Here is a 26065-nt window from a genome sequence, read left to right as displayed (position 1 = left end):
ATATTTGTAAGTGAAACTAAACCTGCCATTAGCAACCCTGCATTGTATAGGCCATTACAATCCCAATAAAGTCTATGATAATAACTGAACAAGTAGCGCCACAGCTGAACATGGAACCTCAGCTCAAGACAATTGTTACCACCACTGAAATAAAGAAAGACCCAAGAACTTATATAGCAATAAAGAGTTTACATAGAAAAATAGCTGAACTGAGAAATACACCTTCTGTAGGAAGCAAACAACTTTTTGATACAGGCCTCTGGTCTAAATCTTGCCAACTGAGCAAGAGAACTGCTGTACATGATGTTGGTTTGGTTTCCTGTGTTTCATAGGTCCCTTCTCCATGACACTGACAATTTGCTTGGCTTTGCTTTCTTTGAACCAGAGGAGCTTATTCTACCTCTGATTTTAAAGGAGGCTATTTGTTTTTAAAGTTTCAAAGAGTGGCTGGAGTACACAGACAGGGCCCACACCAATAACTATTTCATACACAGGCTTTAATCATCAGGCTTTAATCATCTTTCTGTACAAAACTCTATTATTTATGTTCCCATGAGTTTGAGGCTCATGTGAAAACAGCTACTTTTTTTTCTTAATGCTTTAAGTAGTTTGACTTAGAACATGTTTTAAATGATCTAATGGATTGAGAGAAACAGTATTTGCCATGATTGTTTTGGGAAGTGAATTGCTATTAAAATCTAACAAAAACTTCAAACAGAACAATGTATTACCTTCTAAACTCTATTTTGATGAAAAACTATTTTACTATTTTCATTGATATCCAATTAAAAATCTCATCTTTTTTCTAAAAAATCTTACAAATTCACCATATTGTTGACATTGTAAAATAATTTCAAAGATTGGAGAAGGAAGAAATTACAACCATTGCTCAAGAACTGATAATTTTTCATATTATAAACAAACCACACATTTTAATACAACTAAGATATGAAATATATTTTTATATACCATTAGAAAGAATCACAGATGTTTAGAAGTTCATTTTCACTAGCTTTCAATACAAATTTTATGAAACAGTATACCTATTGGATACAAGTACAGATAAATATTAGACCATTTAAATGTCTACTAACATAAATGGATAAATTGTGGCATTCATTCTATAGAATATTATACAGTAATTAAAATTAATGAACTCTGCCTTCTGTCATCTGCATGGTTAAATTTTTAAATTATTGAATAAAACAAAGTCATGGAAAAATATGTATAGTATGATTCCATTTACATAAAATTTAAAAAGAGGCAAAACTGCACATATAAATAAGGAAATGATAAAGAGAAAATTTAGGATAGTGGTTACTTCTAAGGGAGAGAAGCGAATGTAATCAAATAGGAGCCACAACAGGTGTCAAACACGAGGCATGTTCTACTCTGAAAGCAAAGTGGAGAGCAGCACGTGTGTTTCTGTTTTATTATTCCTCCCCGAACAGTACCCGTACTTTACACATTCTGGAGAACATGAGAGGCAAGAAAGTGGAGACCACACACGTAGACAACTGTTTTCGAAGCGGCTTGGTCTTGAATGGAACATAAATAAAAGAGTAGACGGTGGGGGAATGTGGATGTTGACTTGTTCTGCTCTTATACTTTTTAAGATGTGAAAAGGGAGCATCTGAATGGTATAGAAAGGCAGGTCCCGTCAGAAGGGAGAAGCTGAAGCAGCACTAGAGGAGAGAGCGGATGAAGCAAGTGACGGGAGTATTCCGACAGGAACAGAAGCTGAGACACACCAGAAGGAATATCACCCAATCCAATCCAGGGGGAGCAGGTGAGGAGAAAACAGTACAGCAGATTTAGACACTTGGTGACAGGAAGCCATGTCTTCACTGATGGCCTGTTTCCTCTTGACTGAGGCAAGGTCATTAGCTGAGAGGGAAGGGCTAGACTTGGTATTGAGAAAAAGTGAAAGCATGAAATAAGAGAACAAACAACCTGGAGATATAGGAATGTGCTCTCTTGAACAACTCACTGTACCTATTTCCCTTGTCTACCTAGAATGCAGTTCCCCTTCCTTTTCACATAGAAAATCTTGCCATCCTTCAGGACTCCCAGCAGCTTCTGTGTCTTCTGTGACACATTTTCTAATTGGGCCACGGTAATCCGACAGCTCTTGACTGTATCCTTTACTTTTTACTTACTCATGAACTGTCTTGCAGTAACTCTTCTATGTTGAACCTGATTCAATTTTACACGTTGTCTCCTTCACTAGTCTCGTGGGCATAACTCATGTCTTTTAAAAACAAACAAAACTGTCCCTCCCACTTTCAGAAAAATAGTGCATTCTCATACACACAGGAAAATTTACATGTATTTTCTAAACATACTGGTTACTGAAACACTTATCCTTAAAAGCAAATGATAAAATAACTAAGACATACATGAGTAAGTGAACTTTGAATCCTCCATTATTTTCTGTTTCTTGGTTTTCAAATTTTGGTTTTAGAATGTACTTTTTAGAAGCTGGAGATCCAAAGTTACCATAGTTGGTTTAATTTTTTAAATTTTTAAACAAATCATTTCTGCTCATTAAACTTTTACAATTTTTTTCTTGACAACCTGCAGTATGTTTCTTTACGGAGGGAGTTCTCCCAGAAAATGAAGCAGAGTATTATCAGCAAAGACAAATTATGTTAGGAATGCCATCTTGTGGTTGAGAGTAGTCCATTACACTAACAGGTCCTTTCAGTGACAAATCTTTTAATTCAGAAATAAAACATCCAAGAAATTCACAAATGTAAACCATGATTATAATGCATTGTTACTACAAAGAAGGAAACACTAAATACGTGAATCAATTGCATGTGGTTTTAGCTGCCAAAAAAGACAATATTCACTGAGAAAGAAGACAATAGACAAATTATATAGGAATGAAGTCCAAATAATACAAGAAAACTGCTGTAACTATAACCATACTTAAGACTATTCAAATACTCTGAATTTTGGAAAGCTTTTCTCTTGAAACAGATATGTGATTTTATTTCTGTATCTGCTACTAGGTAGTTCTGTTGATGATCACATCCTAGATTTAAATCCTGTGTCTTGATTTTCAAACTACATCACCTTAACTATACACATCCCAAGGGGAGTGAAGGCTGGAACACATATCTAATCCGGATGGTATAGGATCCACTTAATTAATTATAGTCCAAAATGGAATTTGAAGAGAGTCAAAAATGCCAGCCATTTCTTAATAGATGAGCTTACTACTTCTAAATAAGTTAACCATTGGAGTGTAAATTATCTTTCTAGTCAATAAACAACTAATAATGGTTACAGATATACTATGTAACAACTATGCTGAAATATTTTAAGTGTCAGATAGAGTACCAGACATTTTGGTCCATTTAAAAGTGGGGATGAGGGAAGAGAAACCAATATATCCCGCATGGGTACAGAACACAGCCCAAAGGTCCATGCGTTATGCTACTTTCTGTCACTTCTAGATTAAGGATCCAAGAAGCATGTGTAGGGACAATGGACAGACCTAGAGATGAGGTTATTGAAATTCCAAAAGATAACAGATCTATATACAGACAGACATATTTGCATAAAAAACAAAATGTTACTTGTACTAAAAAATCAACTTTTGTGATTTATTACTGCATGCTTTTCACCAGAATTTTTTTTCTTTTACTCAGAAAACTTTCATATGAATTGATTTTGTGCAAGTTTTTCCACGTAATTCTTCAGGACATTCACATCAGCTGCACATACCTGGTGCTCCATCTTCTCTTGCTGTTTTGTTCTCTCTAATAAAGCCTCATGCGGTGGAGGTAAGGCATTGTATGAACTTAGTAAGTAAACTTGACTTGATGAAGTCTGGTTGATTTCTCTGATCTTTAAAGCCTGCATGATAGCAGGTGCAAACTTGGAGTAATGAGCTGTAGAGGATACAATCACTGGGCAAGTTTTGTCTTGCATTCTGTCTGCAACTACTTTCGCAACAGCAGTATGTGGGTCCAAAATGTACCCCAAAGTGTTGTAGGTGGAGTGAATAGCTGCCAGGCACTCTGCCTCGGAGCACCAGTCAGCCACGAAATCCTGCTGAAGTTTCTCAACTAGGATCTTCTCTATCTGGAAGTGATGCTCCTCTTCTAATTGATTAAACAGTCTTCTCATTAACTGTCCATCTTTATTAGCCATCAGGTGTAAATGTCGTTCCAGGTTTGAAGATTTGAGGATATCGATTGCTGGTGAAAAGGTCTTTGCTAGTTTTCTTTCCCTTATATCATAATGTCCTGTTTTTATAAAATCAGTCAAAACATGGTTCTGATTAGAAGCACAGATAAATTTTCGAATAGGGACTCCCATGGTTTTGGCATACACTGCTGCTAAAATGTTACCAAAGTTTCCTGTGGGAATACACACATCAACTGGGCTTCCAAAAGAAATAAATCCTTGGCTAACGAGATCAAGGTATGCAGAAGCATGATAAACTACTTGGGGAAGCAGTCGGCCCCAGTTTATGGAGTTAGCTGAACTTAAGACGGTTCCATATTCCACAGAAAGAAAGCCAGTAAAATCAGAATCTTGAAAAATTCTTTTTATAGATGTCTGGCAGAAATCAAAATCTGACTTGACACCTACTGCCCATCCATTTTCATTCTGACTGCCAACTATTTGTGCTTTTTGAAAATCACTGACTCCGTCTTCAGGAAAAAATGTGGCCACGGCTATTCTCTGCTTGTCATTCTTATTAAGACGACTAAAGCCATTTAAGACTGCACTTCCAGTGTCTCCTGAGGTGGCTACAAGTATCATAAAATTGCAACTTGGTGGAATACAGTGTGCAAAAAGATGGGGCATAAGCTGTAAAGACAGATCTTTAAATGATCCCGTTGGTCCATGAAACAACTCCAGGATGAACTGGTTGCCTGACAGGTGCCTGACAGGGGCGATTTTTGAGCAGGCAAAGTTTTCCCCATAAGCAGTTTCAATCATCTCTCCCAGCCTGGCAGCAGGTATGTCAGCAGGATGTATACATTTTTCCAGAAGTATCTGTGCTCTTTCTATGTATGTTGCTCCTACCAGGCTTTTCCACTCCCCACAGTTTAACTTTGGAAACTCCTTCTCAGGAACAAAAAGTCCACCGTCAGAAGCTAACCCCTCAATCACAGCTTCACTAAAGAATTTTGTTGGAACTTTCTGTTCACAGTCTTTAGGCCAAATGTGTCTTGTGGAAATGAATGTTTCTGAATCCACATCTTGGTATCTTTTAACTGCACTCAGCACTTTGTTGGCTACCTCCTCCGGGGAAGCCCCACTTTCACAAAAAACACGAGTATCGTACCACTTCTTATAGTACTGTCTTCTAAATTTAAGTAAGTCTTTCATAGAGGTTCCAGAATTCTGACCTACAATCCTATCTGTTTTCATTAATTTTAGACGACTGACTATATCTAGTAGAGGCACATCCAGATAAACAATTATTCCATTTTTCTTTAGATGCCACATGCTAGCATCATGCATTGGGTTGGACCCAGTAAGGGAAATCACACTTCCAGATGCAGAGAAGTTTAACACGGCTTTTCCTTCCTCTTCTAAAAATTGCTCATTACCAACATCCTGCAATTTTTCAGACACACTCATATTCCAGGTTTTTTCAAGGATATCATCATCCACATCGATGACACAACAACCCAGTTTCTGGCCTATTATTCTGCCTACTGTTGTTTTCCCAGCACCGGGAGGTCCCATCAGGATAATATTTTTGTCTCCAACAAGAGAGTAGATGGAATGCCATGATTTCCTTAATTCCGCAAGCGCAAAGGTTCTTGAAAGAAATAGCTGTGGATGTTTATCTGTTTTCACATGGATGCGAGACAAGCATTTCTGAGTTATCTGTTTCAGATGCTGACATCGCTTAAAGTGGAGCATTCTCTTTTCACTTTGCTGCCCAAGCCAACAGAAAAACTGGCTTTGGCCCTTTTCAAAACATAAAGACAAAGAAAGACATTTGGTTACTAATTTCAGTGGGCTTAACATACCAATAGGATTAAGTAGAATCATGCCCAGAGTACATAAACTTAAAATTCTTCTGAATTTTATATGGCATTAAAAAAGTATCCAAACCTAAATTCTCATATATTATATATTATCTTTTTAGTAATCTTTTCAAGTGTCAAGACAGTGAGTAATCAAAACTTTAACAATCTGTAACTATGAGCAAAAGAAACTTTATTCCGAGAATGTTGTATCATAGATATTTTAAGAAAGATACTAAATCAAATTACTATTTCTTTTCCTATAATGAAAATTGTCTCATGGTTTGTAACCCAAGTAAATAAGGATTACTTGGAGTTGGGATGCTATATACTTGCAATTCAAAAAGCTGAATAGTCTCTATATTTCTCGTTAGTTATATGAACATGTTGATAGACTATCATGTTACTCATAAATTTCTTAGTCAAAGAATTCACAACAAGAAACCAGAATAAAATATCTGCTTATTCAATGCTAAAGAATTTTCCAAACCATAGATCAAAGGTATGACCTTTTCTTTCTTACATGCCTTTTACATGCATACTGTTAAAAATCATGCTTACGTTTTTCACTAGCTTAAAAAAAAGTTAGTGAAAGATATAACATTATGTAAATGTTTAAGAAAAATGGATAATTGACAACAAACTCAAAGGCTACAGATCTATAACTTTCTCTGACTCGGACCATCACTTTCATTTATAACTATAAGCATCACCAGTGGAGACACAACTCAAATCCCAGACTCCAGAGTGACAGCAAAAAAACCCTCAGGAATGTTTCCATTGATAAGAGGACAAACTCATGCTGCCATCTGGAGAAGCTCTGTAATTCCCCCTACTGAGCAGATCCCTGTCTTTGGAAATACACTCACCATTAAAACACCAGATGTGTGCCAGACAGGTGAGACGTCTAGTCATATGTAAAGTAGAATTTAATAACTGCTATGATATTTATTTAAAGTGATTAGAGTAACTTTACAGGCATGTAGTAAGACTTTTCATATATTCTGTGGTACAACCAATAGGCAACTATTAAAACGTTAGATGGTGTGTTTAGACATGTTCTGAAAACTTTCCGTTATTTACTACTCCGATCATCCATGCTACTCCAGCTGTGTTCTCTGATAAAACATTTAAACCATTTTCAGCTTACACTGAATTTAACTTACAAGTTAACTTAGAACTGCTGGGAGAAGGGATGCATTTCCTTATTTGGCTTTTCAGCTGGTATATGCTTAACTCCCACTGACTTGCAAACGGAAAACACACAGGAACCAATGTGAGGTGAAGAGTTTGTGGATGCTGAGACAAACTCAGTCTTTGCAAAAAGTGGAGTCTATAATGGAAAAAATTTGAAGTTAATCATAACTGTATACCGTATCATAAAATTCCATATATAGTCTATTGTTAAAATGTCCAGTTGGAATTTTTTAAGTACAGAAAAATAAACTGACCATGGTTCCCTAAAGCTATTATTGAAAGATTAAGATACTATTTTCCAATATGTGTATCTTACGATAAGATTTTACTAAACAGTACTGAATTTCTGCCATCAAGCAATATACAAGATACTATAACAAAATGATAAATGTAAGTTTACACAATCACACTTAAAACTTTAATGATTTAACTGAACGTTCAGTGATCAGATGGAAAGAAATCAGTGGACTGAAAAGTATGAAATAAGTATCTGAATTATTCTTTTAGATTGTTTATCCATCTGAATCATGATTTGGATGTAATATCGACTATAAAAAGTGCAAATAAAGTATCTGCCACACATGGGTACCTCTTGGCTATTTAAATGATTTATAATAATTTCAAAGCATATAGCATGGTGATAGGCACATAAGAATATTCATTTATATAATAATATTAACCACTGTCACTCAGTGATAAAAGACTAAAAACATATAAATTGAATCAGAATATCTAGACACAAAACTAGGCTTTTTTTTTTTTCCCCATAGTTTGGTTTGTTTATAAACCTTCAGAGAAAATAAGGGGCTAGTGTTAGTCTGTGTTAGTCACTCAGTTGTGTCTGGCTTTTTGCAACTCTATGGACTGTAGCCCACCAGGCTCCTCTGTCCATGGAATTCTTCAGGGAAGAATATTAAAGAGTGGGTAGCGGTTCCCTTCTCCAGGGGAATTTCCTGACCCAGGGATTGAACCCAGGTCTCTTGCATTGGAGGTGGATTCTTTACCATCTGAGCCACCAGGGAAGCCCTTGTTTATAAACCTTCAGAGAAAACAAGGGGCACTCATCAATGTTGCTGCTAAGTCACTTCAGTCGTGTCCGACTCTGTGTGACCCCATAGATGGCAGCCCACCAGGCTCCCCCGTCCCTGGGATTCTCCAGGCAAGAACACTGGAGTGGGTTGCCATTTCCTTCTCCAATGCATGAAAGTGAAAAGTGAAAGGGAAGTCACTCAGTCGTGTCCAACTCTTCGAGACCCCCTGGACCGCAGCCTACCAGGCTCCTCTGTCCATGGGATTTTCCAGGCAAGAGTACTGGAATGGGGTGCCATCACCTTGGGCACAGGTTAATCCTTTCCCTGAAGTAAACAAAGGGTCAGAGAACTGTACACTTGAACCCCATCAGCAATTTCTTTTATTAAACTACTTTTATTCTGGTCCTATTCTTTAACACTAATTATTTTGAGGACACTATATTAAGCAGCCTGCTTAACCTCCTATTCAGATAGCTTTTACTTATAATACCACAGAGTATCATCATTTTTAGTTCCCAATGCAGAAATTTCTGATATCTGTATTGGTAATAATTGTGTATTACCTGAGTAGCTGGTTTGTTTTTATAGACACTAAACTTTTTATCTGATCTTTTCCATTTTAGGTTGGTTGCTACAATGCTTAACGCCGACTCCATTAAAAGCAAAAGACTAACAAGCGTTAATGCATGTTAACTTCACCTTATCCTTTGTAACCTTACTCTTCTTTGTTTTATATGAATTCAAAGTAGAAAATTGTGACAGTTCAATTTATCAATTCAGTATCAATATTATTTCACCATAAAAATCTTCCTGACACTAGCTTATAAAGTGCTCTAACATGTAACAAATATTATCATTTTAAAGAAAATTAAAGAAGTTACATACTAAATTTTGTTTTGTAACATTTAGCCACAAACTAATTTTAGGGTTTCAACATCCACTGTAGGCCAACCAAACAGCAAGAGAACATGGAATAATGCCCATGGCATATAACTTTTATCTGGAAACTGAATTTTTACTTAAGAGGTAATAGAGTCAGTTCTCATTATTCATGGTAGTTAAGTCTATGAAGTCACCATGAATACGAATTAGTGAACACTGAACCACTGCTTTTGGGGGAAACACTGTTCCTAGGTTCTTGTGAGCCTCTGGTTGCAATATTTTTGCCAACTGATCAATACATAATGTTTTATGTGTGTTTCTGCCTAAAGGCATCTTATTTAATATATACATAAGGATTCATTACCGCTGAACTCAGACTTTAACACATGCCTGAAGAAAACTTACCTAACGCACACATTTTCTCTGTAAGGCACATGGTGGCCTCACTGCCTTAGGAACACAAGGAAGCACTTCAGCCCTCTGCTTGGGGGCCATTTTAAACAAAACCAGCTACCGGAAGCACAAAAATGCAAAAAATGTGGCCCTTAAATAGAATTCAAAAAAGACCCTTGTTTATAGTAGGAGCTGAAACAAGAAGGCAGAGCATCACCTTACTTGACCCCAACTTGAAACATGCATATCTCATGACTGAAATTTTTCACCACTGTGCATGTGGCCATGAGTGACTGCAGAAGTGTTGTAAGCATTAGTTTGGGGTTATAAATACATTTTAGCAAGTAGAATTCACAAATAGAGAACTTGTGAAAAGTGAGGACCGACTGCAAACCATGTTCCTTTATGATTCAAAGCCATATTATAAGGTGTTTTTCATTTACTTATTTTTTAATATGTTTTTCAGTAAAGGGGGTCATGAATAGGCAATTTTTCTTCAGCCAAAGAACAGAACTATTTCAAATTAAAATGAGAGTCAATCACATAAGAGTCAAGAAACAAAACCAGTACTTAAAGACCAAATCTCTTGACCTTAAAGTACTCAGGTTTTACTGAATCATTGATGTTTGCAAATAATTGGTGTAGAGCCAAGTTCTACACAGAATTATTTTAGTAAACTCTCTAATTCCTCAGGGGATGGAAGATGTATACCACTCCATTACACATTAATAATTTTTAAACAGGCTTTCTTACTGGTCGCTTATAGTGTAGTTTTTTGATCCACTAGTTCCAGTAGATACTTCCTGGACATAAGCGGCCTTGTCAGAGACAAATGAAAACGTAGTGACGTGTCAGTGTCACAACAAGAACTTTAAAAAACAGAAACAGAATGTCCACATGTCCATATTAAATACTGTGTGACCTCGAGGTATTAATTTTAACAATTTTACTATGGCAAGCTGATCAAAACTGAATATAGACTTCAAGGGAAAGAAAGTACAGAAACCACTTTTAACACATTTTTAAATTATTTTCTAAGAATGCTAACAAAGTTACATTTTTAAACCAGAAATACATATTACCTTTTACCAAGTATTGACAGTGATATTTTCCTATGCTTATCCTAGATGATTACTAATCGAAATTATAAGTGCATCAATTTTTACTTCCAAAATAGTCTAGAAAATTCCAATTCCATTATAAAATTACCTAGTTTTCAATACTTCTGGTAAACTTTCAAAATCTATTTAGTGAAAATGATTTCGCATTTGTCACCCATTTAAAATATTTGCTTTCACTATAAGAACTGGCTACAGTTCAATGAACTTTTGAAAATATTTGTGCAATGATTATACTTGTCATCCTGTCATCCTGTTTTAATACAATTTCTATTTAAATTTCTAAGAATGACTAAATCTAGTCCACTATTTTATGAAGAAAGATATTCTAAGGTTTTAAATTATTCTTAAAAAATTGCTGCATTTTTACAGCAATGTTGTTTTCCCATAAGTAATAAGAAAAAATGCAAATATAGTAGGATATAAACTAACCAGCACAAGGTTAGAAGGTTTGCTTTTAATATGTAAAAATCCTCTAAACAAGCCCTCCAGTTACTTAGCTGACTGAAACAGCGCAGTGGAGGGCCCACACTTCAGCGCCACGTGGTAATCACAGGGCAAATCAAAGCATTTTTCAAATTCACCACTCTTCTTTGTCTTTATCTTAGAATCAAAGCCAACTAAGCCTTTTCTGTTGTTAGTCTTTTGCTATTAAATATTCTCTTAAAGGTCTTGAATATCTAATTCAAATGATTAAGTACTCTTTGTAATTCTATAACTTAGAAAAATATTGTGAAGACTATGTCTTTAGAAAGGGTTTATTTTCCTCCCAGTTGTCCTATTTCTACTCCCACCTCTGACCATTTTACTCATCTAAGTAGACTGAAAAAATCCTTAGTAAAAAAAAAAAAAAAAACAAACAACTAATTTGTATGCACAACCATTCATATAAGGTGTCTATGCAAACTATAACCCCCAGGCCAAATGTAGCTCACCCCTGTTTTTGTAAATTACCTTTCACGGGGAAAAAAACTTTGCTCATTCATTTCTTTTTTTCCCCATTTCTTAAGTATTGTCTTTGGTTGTTTTGCAGCTATAATGGTAATGCTTAAGTAGTTTCAAAAGAATACATCTGGCCTGCCAAGCCCTAAAATATTTATTATCTAGCCGTTTACAGAAAAGTTTCACTACCTCTGATGGCACACCAATACTAATTCTCTGTGGACATACTGAACATAGCATTTCCTTGAACAGAACTGCCATTTTGAGTGAATTATAAAAATCAGGAACGTATTCTTTGTAAACATGCTTTCAGAAGCCAAGAATTACAGACCAATACCTAAAGGGGAAAAAAGTTCCTTTCCAAATGATTTAACGACTTCCCTAAGACTGTATACTAAATACACTACAGTGAGACTTTAAATTCTGTTCAGTATTTTTTAAACCATAATAAATATACTGACATCAGTGAAATGACTGTATTCAGTAACAACAGAAAGTCAAGACTAGCTGAGGCCAGTGAGTACTTACTACCTAGAGAAATCATGCTTTGCCCTTATTGACTCTTTCAGGAACTGATAAACATAAAGAGTCCTTAAGTGTTCCTTCTAATTAGAAATGTTATAAACTTTGGCCAAGGACTGTCCATTTGGCTATTATCATTTCAAGTCCTCGGTTCAAATCTTAGCACGTATAGAGAACAGAATTATTCTCTACACAAGCTAAGCAAAAATTACCAAAACCATGAAATACTCAAAGTGGAAAGGAAAAGGGCAAAGTGGCATATACATACAAATATTTTGGAAACAGAAAATCTGATGTGAAGAACAGAACCATCAACCCCAAGGCGCCATTCATCTGAAATAAAATGTTTGTTAAACGCCTGGGATTAAAAAAAATAGAAACCTGACCAACTGGATAAGAAAACACTAAGTTTATTCTTATCTACTGAAATTCACCAAGAGCCCAAGATGATAAACACCTACACATTCGGCAAACTTTGTTTTAAGTAAGAACTGGATTTATTGAGAAACAAAACTCCACAGACAGTGCACGGACCATCTCAGAAGGCAGAGCCAATAAACTTTTAAGTCAACCAAGCTACCATGCTGCTTTGTCTCCACCACTGGGCACCCTGGCAGTGACAGGCCTAAACCTGGCCTCCTATCGTCAAGCATCCTTATTCCCTTTGGGCAGACTGGCTTCTGTAAGGTTGGTCAGAACCATATTGCCAAAATGTCTTTCAGAGCCTCTGGATGGCAAAGGCTGCTAAATGAGAGTCTTACAGCAGTCAATATGGGAATCAGTGGGTTCACGGAAGACCACACGGATCAAACGGAATAAAACCGCTCCCAAGACTATTTTCAAAAAGGGACGCCATAAAAAAAAAAAAAAAGGGAGGAGCACAAAATTCAAAGGTCCGTTTAAAAGGATTCTTCTGGTTTAGGCTGCCTGCTTAGAAAACAAAGTCAAGCCCTAAGAGGAGGGGCCCGATAAAGAGGTAAACAGGGGGAGAAGCAGCGAGGCGCGAGAGTAAGGAGACAGGTCGCCGAGGGGAGCGGTCCTGAGAGCTCGCACCGGTGGCCGCGCGGCTGAGCGCGGGACGCAAGCGGCCGGGAAGGCTGGAGCGGACAGATTGCTGGGATCACCGCCCAGCAGCGCACAGGGGAAGACACGGACCGGAAAAGGGCATGCGATGGGAACGGACTGATTCTACAGTTTCCCTTTCTCCTCAAATAACTCACCAAGGAAATCACACTGAGAAGACGGGGGGAAAGGAAAGGAAATGGGAAAGAGCTTCCGGAGCCGCCAGCGCTGCCTCGGGACACAGTCCCGCACCTCAGACTCCGGCCCCTGATGGCCCACAGCCCAGGTCCCAGGCCTCGTGAGGTCCACCTCGCCCCAACCCGCGCAGCGGCCTCTGCGCCTGCGCAGGGGCTGGCCTCCGCGTTCGCGCGCCACGCCCACCGCCGAGCTGCCCAGTACCTGGTTAGCGACTTGTCCTGCGCCTCACCCACTCGATCCTAGGCCCCTCCCTCCCTCGTCCTGTTCGTCACGTCGGACGTGCGTCAGCGTGGCCTCAGTAGCTCGTCCCGCCCCAGAGGGTTCACGCCTGTGGACGAGAGAATTGTGTGACGCCTGCACAGCGGCACAGTTTCCCGTCAGTCTGTGGTAGAATTTATCTTTTTTTCCCAAATACACAGAGAAAAGAGCAGCATTTTTAAGGGGACGCCATTTTCCACCCCTTTACTCCCAAAGGTACATATAAACTGTGGTTTTCACATTGAACTTCTCTGACAGAAAAGGAGCCCTTGCGAAAGGAAAGTTTGGAAAACTAGATTGCAAAGCCACCATCCTCGTTGCCTAGTTACTGTTTCCACGGCAGTCGTGCCGTCAACAACGCTAAGCGAGCCCAGAGTCGTAGAAGGGGTGTTTACTTTCTTGCCAAGAGAGGACTCGAAGAGGTCGCGGGGGAATTGCGTGAAAGAAACGTTCGTTCCTTGAGAAGGCAAGAGGGTAGGAGAGGAAAGGACAAGCTGTGAAGAAAGGGATGGAGATATTGCTATAGTGAGAAAAAAGCTAAGTAGTTTTCAGTACTCATATGGTGGCCATGGATCCAACTGGCCCTTCTGAGAGCATTTATAACCTCATACCCAGTGACTGGAAGGAGCCTCCACAGCCTCCTAGGTATGTGGGTAAGCAACGATTATCACTTGAAACAAGAATGGAGAAGAATTGTTCCATTTCAGGATTAAGTAAGCATCGTATGACTTTCAAAACGAGATTACATTATTTTTATCTCAGTGAAGTAGTCTTGGGTGAGAGCTTCTTAAAGAAGTTGCGAAATATAAATATTTAGCTGCTCATAATTCAGAGAGAGGGTGGTCCAGTGCTGTGAGAGGGCCATTTTCTTATGTCAGCCTCTTGTTCATACGTGTGTAATTGTTTGTAATTTAATTGTATATGTGTGATGTGGTATGCAACATAGCCTGAAATATCTTTGTGTTGAAAAAAGAGAAGTCACAATTTTATTATCCTGCGTTAGGATACTTGATATCTTGTTTCAGGAATTCACTGTTTTGTTTCTGACTACACCACTGCTTTCTCTAAAGAAAGATAATACCCATTTTCCCCCAAGAGTATTGTCAAATATAAATTTCTATTTGTTTCTGAGCCTCTCTTTTTTTTTTTTTTGATTGATGAAACAAATGCACAAGATAGTGCCTAAGGTCTTCTTTTGAAGAAGAATGGATTGACAGAGACCCCAAAATATGTGATAGAGTTAAGATTTTTATATAGGTGTTAGAACCCCTTTAGTTCCCCAAATTTTCAAAAAGGTACCACACAGTAAACGTGTCAGTTACTCACCTGGGGACAAAAGAAAGTAAAGAATAAGGAAAATCTCATTCCTTCTAGGATTTTGCAGCTTTACCTTTTTCCTTTTTCTTGTTCCAAGTCAAAACTACACTGAAAGAGCACTGGGCTAAAAACAAAACATTAGGCTCTGAAACTGATTGGTTTTGTGATCTCAAATACATTATTAAAATTTGTTTTCTGATCTGTAAAACAAATTACATGAACTGGATAATCTTTAAGGTCTTTCAGATCTTAATTGTCAATTTTCTTTTTTAGTAATTACTTGGAGTGCCTAACATCTTCAACAAGTAGAAAGATCCTTCATTTTTAAGCCTGAGTATCTTTTTTTAACCAGACCAATACCTATTTTGTTTTCCATTAACTTCTCAAAATCTAGTAGAGATTGGAAATAGGAATTCAAAGTATGATTTGGTACAGTTTCAGAGTTTAGGAGAAGTGTTCAAGTTAACTATTGCTGAACGGAGTTTTAATCAAAAATTCCTGTATATTGTACAAGATAAAAGCTCCTCAAAGCTCCTCTGTAACCCACTGGCAGATTATATTTTTCATAGAATCCTGAATTTGAATGTTAAGATAGTTTATTAAATAGGTGTTTTGTTTATTGGTAAATTTTAAAAGCTTTATTGTGTCTAGGTGGCTTTTTCAAGAACTTTTATAGGAAAAATCTTTATTTAGTTGGCAGATGTATAATATCACCCTTGGGTAATGTTGCAGTGACAGCTCAAACTCCTTGGTTTATTCTGAAGAAATAAGTAGGAAAAACTAACTTATGGTGAAAAGAATAGAAGGCATCCAAATGTGATGCCAAAGAACTCTTTGTGTTAGGGTAAAGTCAACCTACACTGCCAGCAACAACCAAGAAGAGTTTTTAATTTGACAAGATGTGCTTGCAAGACACTAATTTATAAAAAACAGAGCATAATAAAACTTTTAACCAATTCTCTCCCTCCACTGTAACACAAATTGCCCTCACAGTAACACAATCACCCTTACCCAATCCGCTTAGTAGTAGTAAGAATTCTTGCTAAGAAAGAAATATATTAAACTATGAGTCTTTGCATCACTGAGTTATATACCCACTTTCAAGAAAGTTCACTGCAGCTCTTTGCAAGTCTTGAAGATGATTGTTCAGCTTTCACAAAGAGGCAGATTCCTTGGGGAAACCACAATTGATGGTACCTGATCTCACATACCTCAGAGATTCCAGTCTCCTTGGGGAACTGAAAGATAAACATTAAAGTATTGGTTAACAATAAAACCATACATCATTGAAAACCCTAATGAGAGATGCAGATGCTAAATGAGAATTTAGAAAATGGATATATGAAATCAAAGTGGGATGAAGGACACCCTCTTCCAGTTGAACTGTGAGCTATGAGCAATCTAAAGTTCTACACGACTAAGAAGTGCTGTAATAATATTGGCCTGAAATTTTAAAACAAACAAGCATATAGCAGTAGTTAACCAGACGTTCATCTAGTCGAGTAGGATAAAAACAACAACAACAACTCAATGAAACATCATCAGATTGTACCAACTTTTGGTCGATTTCAAATAAATTGCCATGGAAATGTTTATCTAAAGACTTAATATGACCAAATATATCATGACGGTTGGCAAGAAAGTAAGTATGGTATGTTTACTGAGTATGACAACTTTAGTTTTAGAAAAATCTATAGCCCACATCTAATAAAAACTAAAAAGTAGGACCAGTTGTCTGAGTCACCCCTAGATCTTTACAATAAAACCATCTAGAAAATGGAATAAAATGCAACTGTTGAAAGTGTAATGGAAACAAGCTCAGTGTTCATCAATAGCTGAATGGATAAAGATGTGTGTATATGTATATACACACATATACATGCAATGGATTGCTACTCATTTATAAAAAAGCATGGAATTTTGCCATTTGCAGCAACATGTATGGATTTGGAGAGCATTATTCTTAAGTCAGAGAAAGACAAATACTGTGACGTCACTTAAATGTAGAGTCTAAAAAATACAACAAACTAGTGAAAACAAAAAAGAAGCAGATTCACAGATAAAAAGAACAAACTAGTGGTTACCAGTAGGGGGTTGGGGGGGAGGGAGAAGGGGAATACAAGGGTGAGGCAAAAGGGTTGTTATGGAATTATATGAAATGTGGGTGACACTCACATGATTTGAAAATTGTAAAGCACTATAGCATTGAAAAAACCTTTCATTCAAAAAAAAAGTGTAAGCTTTACATATATTAATTATGAAAAATCACATTATCAAGTTAAAATCAAGTTACAATTCATACATAGAGATATAAAATTTTTTGGAAAATTGAGATTAAGGGAAACTATTAATAGATCTTTATTGTGTTATTGAGATATAATTGACATATACCATTATATTAGTTTCATCATTTAAAAATTTGTAATTTGGAAAAATAAAGTTATTATATAGAATAAAATATCTTGTTTTCTATGACATGGTAAGCTTTCAGTTCACATACAATATAGTGGGAATGAATAACCAGATGCAGTGTTTAAAAAGGTGAGTATACACACTCCTTTGTACCTCAAAAAAGGTGATTAGTCAAGAGATCATATATGCTAATTCCAGTTTCCATGGGAATTTGAAGGCACAGGTTTGGATTGAACATTATTTCTTGAAGGTATCTAATGTGCTCATTCATTTTGGACTGTAATTAATTCCTAGCCATTGAGTTCAAGATTGAGGAAGGTCTTCTAAAAGCAAGAAAAAATTTAGTGTTTCTCCACACAAACTTATCTACATAGTAAGATGAGAATACAAGTTACTAAAAGTGGTGTAGCTGAATTTCTGCTTCCAGTCAAGAATGGAATTTACCCTCTCACCTTAAGTAACTAAAACACCAGGAAAGTATATGTAAAACAATGGTTTTTTAGACACTGAACAATAGGCAGCACAGAACAGTCATCCCTAAGTGAAGGGAAACAAGGCCTACAATTGTCCCAATATTCTCCCTGGAGAAAATCTCCAGACAAAAGTTCAGGAAAGAGAAATTAAAACAAAATTCAGCAGTTTCACTGAGTTAAAGTGATAGGATTTAGAATTTGAGGGGGTCAAACCATAGTTCATGGCACAGAGTACTGTAGAGGAGAGAAGTGCATAGATAGAAAATTATGGAAGTATACAGGAGGATTTTCCTGATGTCTTTGGTTGTCAGTCCACATGTATGATGAAACTACCGAGGCCAGAGAAATAACTAACAGAAAGCAGCAGAGCCAGATAAAGTTTATGTTCCCACCAACCAGAGTGAATCTCCTAAGATACAGGGGATTGAGTGGTATATTCAGAAGTAAGACCAACTTAGAACTGGACTAAAAGTTTCTAGTCCCAGAAATATAATGTATATAACCAAGAGAAAAATCAGTCAATACAAGCAGACAAACGATATCAGAGAATTAGTAGACAAGAACATTAAAACCACTATTTAAAATATTTTCATGTGCTCCAAATGCAGATGAAAACATGAGCAAGACATAGAAGGATTAAAAAAAATCTAAGTTGAATACATAATACTATGTCTATGAAAATAATATACTGAATGGGGATAATAGCTAAGACACTGAAGAAAATATTTTTTGCTTTAAAGACATACTAATAAAACAACACAAAATGAATATGAGAGGGAAAATAACTGAAAAGGAAAACAGAATCAGTGAGCTGTTGACCACATCAAGCAACCTAACACAAGTCTAATTAGGATCCCAGAAGGAGAGTAGAGAGATATAGAAGAAATATTTGAATAGTCGTCAAAATTTTTATAAAATGAATGAGATCTTTAAGTCCACATATCAAAGAATCATTATGAACCCCAAGAAGGAAAAGGAAGAGGAGTAAGAAGAGAAGAGGGAAACCATTCCAAGGGCAATTAACATAAAATTTCCTAAAACCAGTAATAAAGAGAAAAATACTAAAAACAGCCAAGGAAAAAAAAAAAACATTGTATATAGAGGAAGGAAGGTCAGCAAATATTTCATCAGAAAACACAGGAAGCCAATTTAAAAGTCCATAATGCACAAGAAAGTGGTATGAGCTGGAAATTTGGATTTACACAATGACATAAAGATTACATAAAATGGTAAATATGGCTTCCCAGGCAGCTCAGTGGTAAAAGAATCCACCTGCCAGTGCAGGTGTCGCAGGAGACAAGAATTTGATCCCTGGGTCAGGAAAATGCCCTGTAGGAGGAAATGCCAACCCACTCTAGTATTCTTGCCTGGAGAATTCCATGGACAGAGGAGCCTGGCGGCTACAGACCATAGGGTCACAAAGAGTCGGACCCAACTGAGCATACACACAGGCACACAGATGGGTAAATGTTAGTTTTTTTTTTCTTTTCAAATTTCTTTACAATACACTTAGCTTTTTAAGGGGAAAATAACCACAAGGAATTACAGATTTTATAACACTCATAGAACCCTAGGATAAAGATGGGGAAGGGGTAGAAGCAAGTATGCTTTTGTGAGGTTCTTATATCCTGTAGTATAATAATACTTGTAGTATAATAATACTTGAAGGTAGACTGTGATGAGGTAAACATCTATATTGTAAACCTTAGAACTTCTACAAAATAAAAACAAAAGATAAGACAGCACAAAATAAGGAAGAACCAGCAATGGGATATGTAGAAAACAATAGCAAGATGGAAATGTTAAATACAAACACATTTTTAAAAATCACATTAAATGTCAATAGTCCAAACAATTACAAAACTGTTAGAAAGGATAAAAATTCTATGTTCTCCATAAGAAAACCCCCTTAAAAAATAAAGACACAAGAAAAAAGTCAAAGAATAGACAAATACTGTATTATCATAAATTACAGGAATACTGGATTGGTTATATAAATATCAGAGTAGATTTTAGACTATAGAATTTTAAGAGGGCTAAAGAGTATTACTTTCTAATAATGAAGTGATCAGTTTTTCAAGAAGTTATGCTAACTCTAAAGGCTGTGCACCTACTAATAGAGCTTCAAAATACATGAAGCAAAAGCTGACAGAATTAAAGAAATCCACAGTTGTAATCAGAAATTTCAACATCTCTCTTTCAATGATTATTAGAACCCTTGAAAATAGTATCCAACCTGTTCGTCCTGTCAGTTATAGAACAGCCCAGCCAACAGCGGCAGTGTACACTTCCTTTTCCAGTGTATATAGAACATTTACCAAGATAGACTGTGCCTTGTGCCATAAAACAAGTGTCAGAAACCTTTAAAGGATTGAAATTTTACAAATTATATATTTTTAACCATGATAGAAATTAATTAGAAATCAGAGAGAGATCTGGAAAATCCCCAAGTATTTGGAGATCAAGCGTAACACATCTAAACAAACTTCTAACACAAACACATCAGAAGGGGATTTAAAAGGTTTTTGAGCTGAGTGAAAACAGAAGCATATCAAAATTTGTGCTATGCAGCTATGAAGCAATGCCTAGAGGGAATTTTTGGCTTCTATTAGATAAGTGATTTCAGTCACTCAGTCGTGTCCAACTCTTCGCAACCCCATAGACTCCAGCACACCAGGCTTCCCTGTCCATCACCAATTCCCAGAGCTTGCTCAAACTCACATCCATCGAGTCAGTGATGCCATCCAACCATCTCATCCTCTGTTATCCCCTTCTCTTCCCACCTTCAATCTTTCTCAGCATCAGGGTCTTTTCCAGTGAGACGGTTCTTCGCATCAGGTGGCCACAGTATTGGAGTTTCCGCTTCAGCATCAGTCCCTCCAATGAATATTCAGAACTGATTTCCTTTAGGATGGAGTGACTGAATCTCCATGCAGTCCAAGGGACTCTGAAGAGTCTTCTCCAACACCACAGTTCAAAAGTATCACTCAGCTTTCTTTATAGTCCAACTCTCACATCCATACATGGCTACTAGGAAAACCATAGCTTTGACTGACTCTAGACAGACCTTTGTTGCTGAAATAATGTCTCTGCTTTTTTTTTTAATTTATTGATTTTTTAATTGAAGGATAATTGCTTTACAGAATTTTGTTGTTTTCTGTCAAACCTCAACATGAATCAGCCATAGGTATACATATATCCCCTCCCTTTTGAACCTCCCTCCCATCTCATCCCTCTAGATTGATACAGAGCCCCTGTTTGAGTTTCCTGAGCCATACAGCAAATTCCCGTTGGCTATCTATTTTACATATGGTAATGTAAGTTTCCATGTTACATTTTCCATACATCTTACCCTCTCCTCCCCTCTCCCCATGTCCATAAGTCTGTTTTCTATGTCTGTTTCTCCATCGCTGCCCTGTAAATAAATTCTTCAGTACCATTTTTCTAGATTCCATACATATGTATTACAGTACACTATTTATCTCTTTCTGACTTACTTCACTTTGTATAATAGGCTCTAGGTTCATTCACCTCATTAGAACTGACTCAAATGCATTCCTTTCTAATATGCTGTCTAGGTTGGTCATAGCTTTTCTTCCGAGGAGCAAGCGTCTTAATTTCATGGCTGCAGTCACCATCTGCAGTGATTTTGGAGCCCCCCCAAAATAAAATCTCTCACTGTTTCCATTGTTTCCCCATCTGCTTGCTATGAAGTGATGGGACCAGATGCCATGATTTTTTGAATGTTGAGGGTTTTTTTAATATATATAAATTTATTTATTTTAATTGGAGGTTAATTACTTTACAATATTGTATTGGTTTTGCCATACATCAACATGTATCCGCCACAGGTATACACGTATTCCCCATCCTGAACCCCTCTCCCTCCTCCCTCCCTGTACCATCCTGCTGGGTCGTCCCAGTGCACCAGCCCCAAGCATCCAGTATCATGCATTGAACCTGGGCTGGCAACTCGTTTCATATATGATATTATACGTTTCAATGCCATTCTCCCAAATCATCCCACCCTCTCCCTCTCCCACAGAGTCCAAAAGACTGTTCTATACATCTGTGTCTCTTTTGTTGTCTCGCATACAAGCCAGCTTTTTTACTCTTTCACTTTCATTAAGAGGCTCTTTAGTTATTCTTTGCTTTCTGCCATCTGCATATCTGAGATTATTGATATTTCTCCTGGCAATCTTGATTCCAGCTTGTGCTTCATCCAGCCCAGCATTTTGCATGATGTACTCTGCATATAAGTTAAATAAGCAGAGTGACAATATACAACCTTGACATACTCTTTTCCCAATTTGGACCCAGTCTGTTGTTCCATGTCCGGTTCTAACCGTTGCTTCTTGACCTGGATACAGATTTCTCAGGAAACATGTATAAGTATAAATGTTTAAAGTCAAATAGCTAAAATTGTACCTTAAGAAACTTAAAGAGAAAAAAACTCCAAATAATGAGATATAGTAATGATCAGTGCAGAAATCATTGAAATGGAAAATATCAACATTAGAGAAGACTTATAACCAAAAGAAAAAGAACAAAAGAAAGAGAGAGGAGAGACACACTACCAATATCAGAAATGGGAGAGGTTACATCATTATAAATGCTGCTGCTGTGGCTGCTACTAAGTCGCTTCAGTCATGTCCGACTCTGTATGACCCCATAGACGGCAGCCCACCAGGCTCCCCCGTCCCTGGGATTCTCCAGGCAAGAACACTGGAGTGGGTTGCCATTTCCTTCTCCAATGCATGAAAGTGAAAAGTGAAAGTGAAGTCAATGAGTCGTGTCCTACTCTCAGAGACCCCATGGACTACAGCCCACCAGGCTGCATCCATGGGATTTTCCAGGCAAGAGTACTGGAGTGGGGTGCCATTGCCTTCTCTGTTATAAATGCTACAGATGGTCAAAGAGTAGTAAGTAAGTACTATGATCATCTTTATCCTGGCACTGTTTTATTAGAGTAAAACTTTAATCTAGCTTGCCTAAGCCTGATGGACAGGGTTCAGATAATTATGCTTAATGGCTATCTCCATTGAATATAGATATATATTATAGAATATAGAATATAGCTATATGTAAGTTAGAAATGTATATCCTTTTGAAAACTTTATATGGTTTTTATTAAAGATATAAATGCTACAGCTTTTTTTTTTAATTTTAGGTATGTATCAATTTTTAAAGCAACTGTAAAAGATGACATGCAAAAATTTAAAACTGCGATGAAAACTATGGGACCAGCAAAACTTGAAGTACCTTCTCCAAAGAATTTCCTGAAGAAACATTCAAAGGAAAAAATTCTACCACCCAGTAGGTTTTATCACTTTTTAATTTTAAAAGTGTTAACGGGTAATTTAACTAAAATTATCTTATCTGTGAATATAAGAAATGTTCACAGTAATAACAACTTTAGCTCATATTAAACAGAATTTTAGAGGCTAGGAGAAAACCGAAATCAGGAATATAGTACGTCCACTGTAGTATTCCTAGCAGCATTATTTAGCCAAGACATGGAAGCAACCTAAGTGCCCATCAGCAGATTAATGGATAAAGAAGTTGTAGTATATGTATACAATGGAATACTGCTGCTGCTGCTGCCAGGTGGCTTCAGTTGTGTCCGACCCTGTGTGACCCCATAGACGGCAGCCCACTCAACCATAAAAAAAGAATGAACTATTGCCATTTGCAGCAACATGGATGGACTTGGAGGGTATTATACTAAGGGAAATAAGTCAGACAAAGATGTAAACTTTTTGATATGACTTATATATGGAATATAAAAGAAAACAAACTGGTAAATAAAACAAAAAAGAAGCAAACACAGAGTAAACTAGTGGTTACCAGTGGGGAGAGCGAAAAGAGAAGCAATAAAATAGGGGATTAAGAGGTTCAAATTATTATGTATATAATAAGATACAATGATATATTGTATAACAAGCGATACAGTCACATTTTATAGTAATTATAAATGGAGCATAACCTTTAAAAATTCTGAATCACTGTATTGTACACCTGTTGCTTATATAATATTACAAATCCACTACAGTGAAAAAATGTATTTTAAAAAATTCTCAAAAACCCCACTATGTAGAAGAAGAGAGTAGAGAATGCCAAATTTCCTCCCCTGAAGACTTTCCTTTTGAAGGTGCAAGCATCTTGAACTACATCTTGGACTATATGATAAAGCCCCACCTCAAGCACCACCCACCATCTTCAGATCTAGCCATATGACATCAATAACAAGCAACAATTACAAGAGTTCTAAACCCCAAATGAGCAAAATTGCTTGGCCTCTAAACCTTATCTAGTCTTTTTTCCAGGAAATGAAAATACAACCATTGCTATCAGTTGTCAAAGCAATGACCAGTCTCACTTTAGCTTTGAGTATGGGGCTTTAAATTTCTCAGATCTCGAAGACCATTAGGACAATGAAAGAATTAGATGTAATGGAAGAAGCTTCCTGAATGAGAATCAGTTTCTTGGGCATGCTACCTGTGCAGCCACACTGGGCCCCATGCTTCAAAGGACCCCACACTTGGTTTAATGCTCTGCTTTTGTAATCTTGAAATTCCTAATAACTTTTTATCAAGGAGTCCCACATTTTCATCTTTGCTGGGCCTCACAAATGATGTAGTCAGTTGTGGTCATAGAGCATATGGATATTGGGGGAAAGGCCATCAGAAAAGTGGAGAATAGATGAGAAAGGATTTGTGACAAGTGTGCATGAAGCAGCTTCTTCCCATCTTGAGTATGTCTTCCCTGCTGGTTTTGAATGATAAACACAAGAAGGGCAATGAGTCTATGTCTTTTAAAAAGTTAGCCTCTTCCCATCTTCTTGGATCAAAGAACTAACACAGTATGTCAAGCCCAATGAGGGTATCACCTTTTGACAAAAGTGTAACTCCTTCTCCCTATGGCAATGGTTTGTGTCCCACAATCCTCTCATAATCCATATGCCATGATAAAGGATGAGGGCATTATTAGGAAAGATGGAAGAAGCAAGTATAAAAATACAATATTAACGTTTAAATTCAGGTCTTTGAAAGTCTCGTCTTTTCCTCAAGTGTTATTTTGCAATGCACAACCGCTCGAGTATACTGCTGCTTCTGCTGCTGCTAAGTCACTTCAGTCGTGTCCGGCTCTGTGCGACCCCATGGACGGCAGCCCACCAGGCTCCGCCATCCCTGGGATTCTCCAGGCAAGAACACTGGAGTGGGTTGCCATTTCCTTCTCCAATGCATGAAAGTGAAAAGTGAAAGTGAAGTCACTGAGTCATGTCCAACTCTCAGCGACCCCATGGACTGCAGCCAACCAGGCTCCTCCGTCCATGGGATTTTCCAGGCAAGAGTATTGGAGTGGGGTGCCATTGCCGTCTCCGTGAGAATACTGGAAAATCTTAACATAGAATTTAATTCCTTAAGTGCCTTAGGACCAGTGATATTACTTGGGTCCTTATGAATATTCACCAAAGTTAAGCATATTACATAGAACAACTACCAAACTGTAAACCCTAAATTTCAAATAAGAAAAAAGAGATGAAGTCTGTCTCTCCTCTTATAAACATTATAAGGTAGTTCAGTTCAGTCGCTCAGTCGTGTCCAGCTCTTTGCGAGTCCATGAACTGCAGCACGCCAGGCCTCCCTGTCCATCACCAACTCCCGGAGTTCACCCAAACTCATGTCCATTGAGTCAGTGATGCCATCCACCATCTCATCCTCTGTCGTCCCCTTCTCCTCCTGCCTTCAATCTTTTCCAACATCAGGGTCTTTTCAAATGAGTCAGCTCTTTGCATCAGGTGGCCAAAGTATTGGAGTTTCAGCTTCAACATCAGTCCTTCCAATGAACACCCAGGACTGATCTCCTTTAGGATGGACTGGTTGTATCTCCTTGCAGTCCAAGGGACTCTCAGGAGTCTTCTCCAACACCGCAGTTCAAAAGCATCAATTCTTTGGCGCTCAGCTTTCTTTATAGTCCAACTCTCACATCCATACATGACCACTAGTAAAACCATGACTAGCCTTGACTAGACGGACCTTTGTTGACAAAGTAATGTCTCTGCTTTTTAATATGCTATCTATGTTGGTCATAACTTGCCTTCCAAGGAGTAAGCGTCTTTTAATTTCACGGCTGTGATCATCAACTGCAGTGATTTTGGAGCCCCAGAAAATAAAGTCAGCCACTGTTGCCACTGTTTCCCCATCTATTTCCCATGAAGTGATGGGACCAGATGCCATGATCTTCGTTTTCTG

The 26065-nt window shown here is 37.4% G+C and overlaps 2 protein-coding genes across 3 annotated transcripts in view; one reads left to right on the top strand and one right to left on the bottom strand.

Moving 5' to 3' along the window:
- THNSL1 (threonine synthase like 1) lies at window positions 479-13670 on the bottom strand. 2 transcript variants are annotated; one of them, XM_005687943.3, is made up of 3 exons: window positions 13311-13670; window positions 7172-7338; window positions 479-5946 (listed from the first exon to the last, which is right to left on the bottom strand). In XM_005687943.3, the coding sequence occupies exon 3, from the start codon at window positions 5896-5898 to the stop codon at window positions 3667-3669; it is 2232 nt and encodes a 743-aa protein (XP_005688000.2). In that variant the 5' UTR covers window positions 5899-5946; window positions 7172-7338; window positions 13311-13670; the 3' UTR covers window positions 479-3666. The 2 variants fall into 2 exon arrangements, with proteins under 2 accessions (XP_005688000.2, XP_013824002.2); XM_013968548.2 differs by lacking the exon at window positions 13311-13670 and adding an exon at window positions 9521-9740.
- ENKUR (enkurin, TRPC channel interacting protein) overlaps window positions 13648-26065 on the top strand; it is a 33451-nt gene continuing 21033 nt past the window's right edge. The window contains exons 1-2 of the mRNA XM_005687942.3: window positions 13648-14253; window positions 22981-23126. Of these exons, the coding sequence (XP_005687999.1) occupies window positions 14168-14253; window positions 22981-23126 (232 nt within the window). The 5' untranslated portion in view covers window positions 13648-14167. The remainder of the gene's footprint in view (window positions 14254-22980; window positions 23127-26065) is intronic.

Source organism: Capra hircus, chromosome 13 (assembly GCF_001704415.2).
Source record: "Capra hircus breed San Clemente chromosome 13, ASM170441v1, whole genome shotgun sequence".
Lineage (NCBI taxonomy): Eukaryota > Metazoa > Chordata > Mammalia > Artiodactyla > Bovidae > Capra > Capra hircus.
The sequence above is the reverse complement of the archived record's forward strand: the minus strand, read 5'-3'. Positions and strand labels throughout refer to the sequence as shown.

What these genes read in the sequence shown, in the direction of transcription:
- THNSL1 (XM_005687943.3), bottom strand. Translation starts at nt 5,898, where the DNA reads ATGCTCCACTTTAAGCGATGTCAGCATCTGAAACAGATAACTCAGAAA.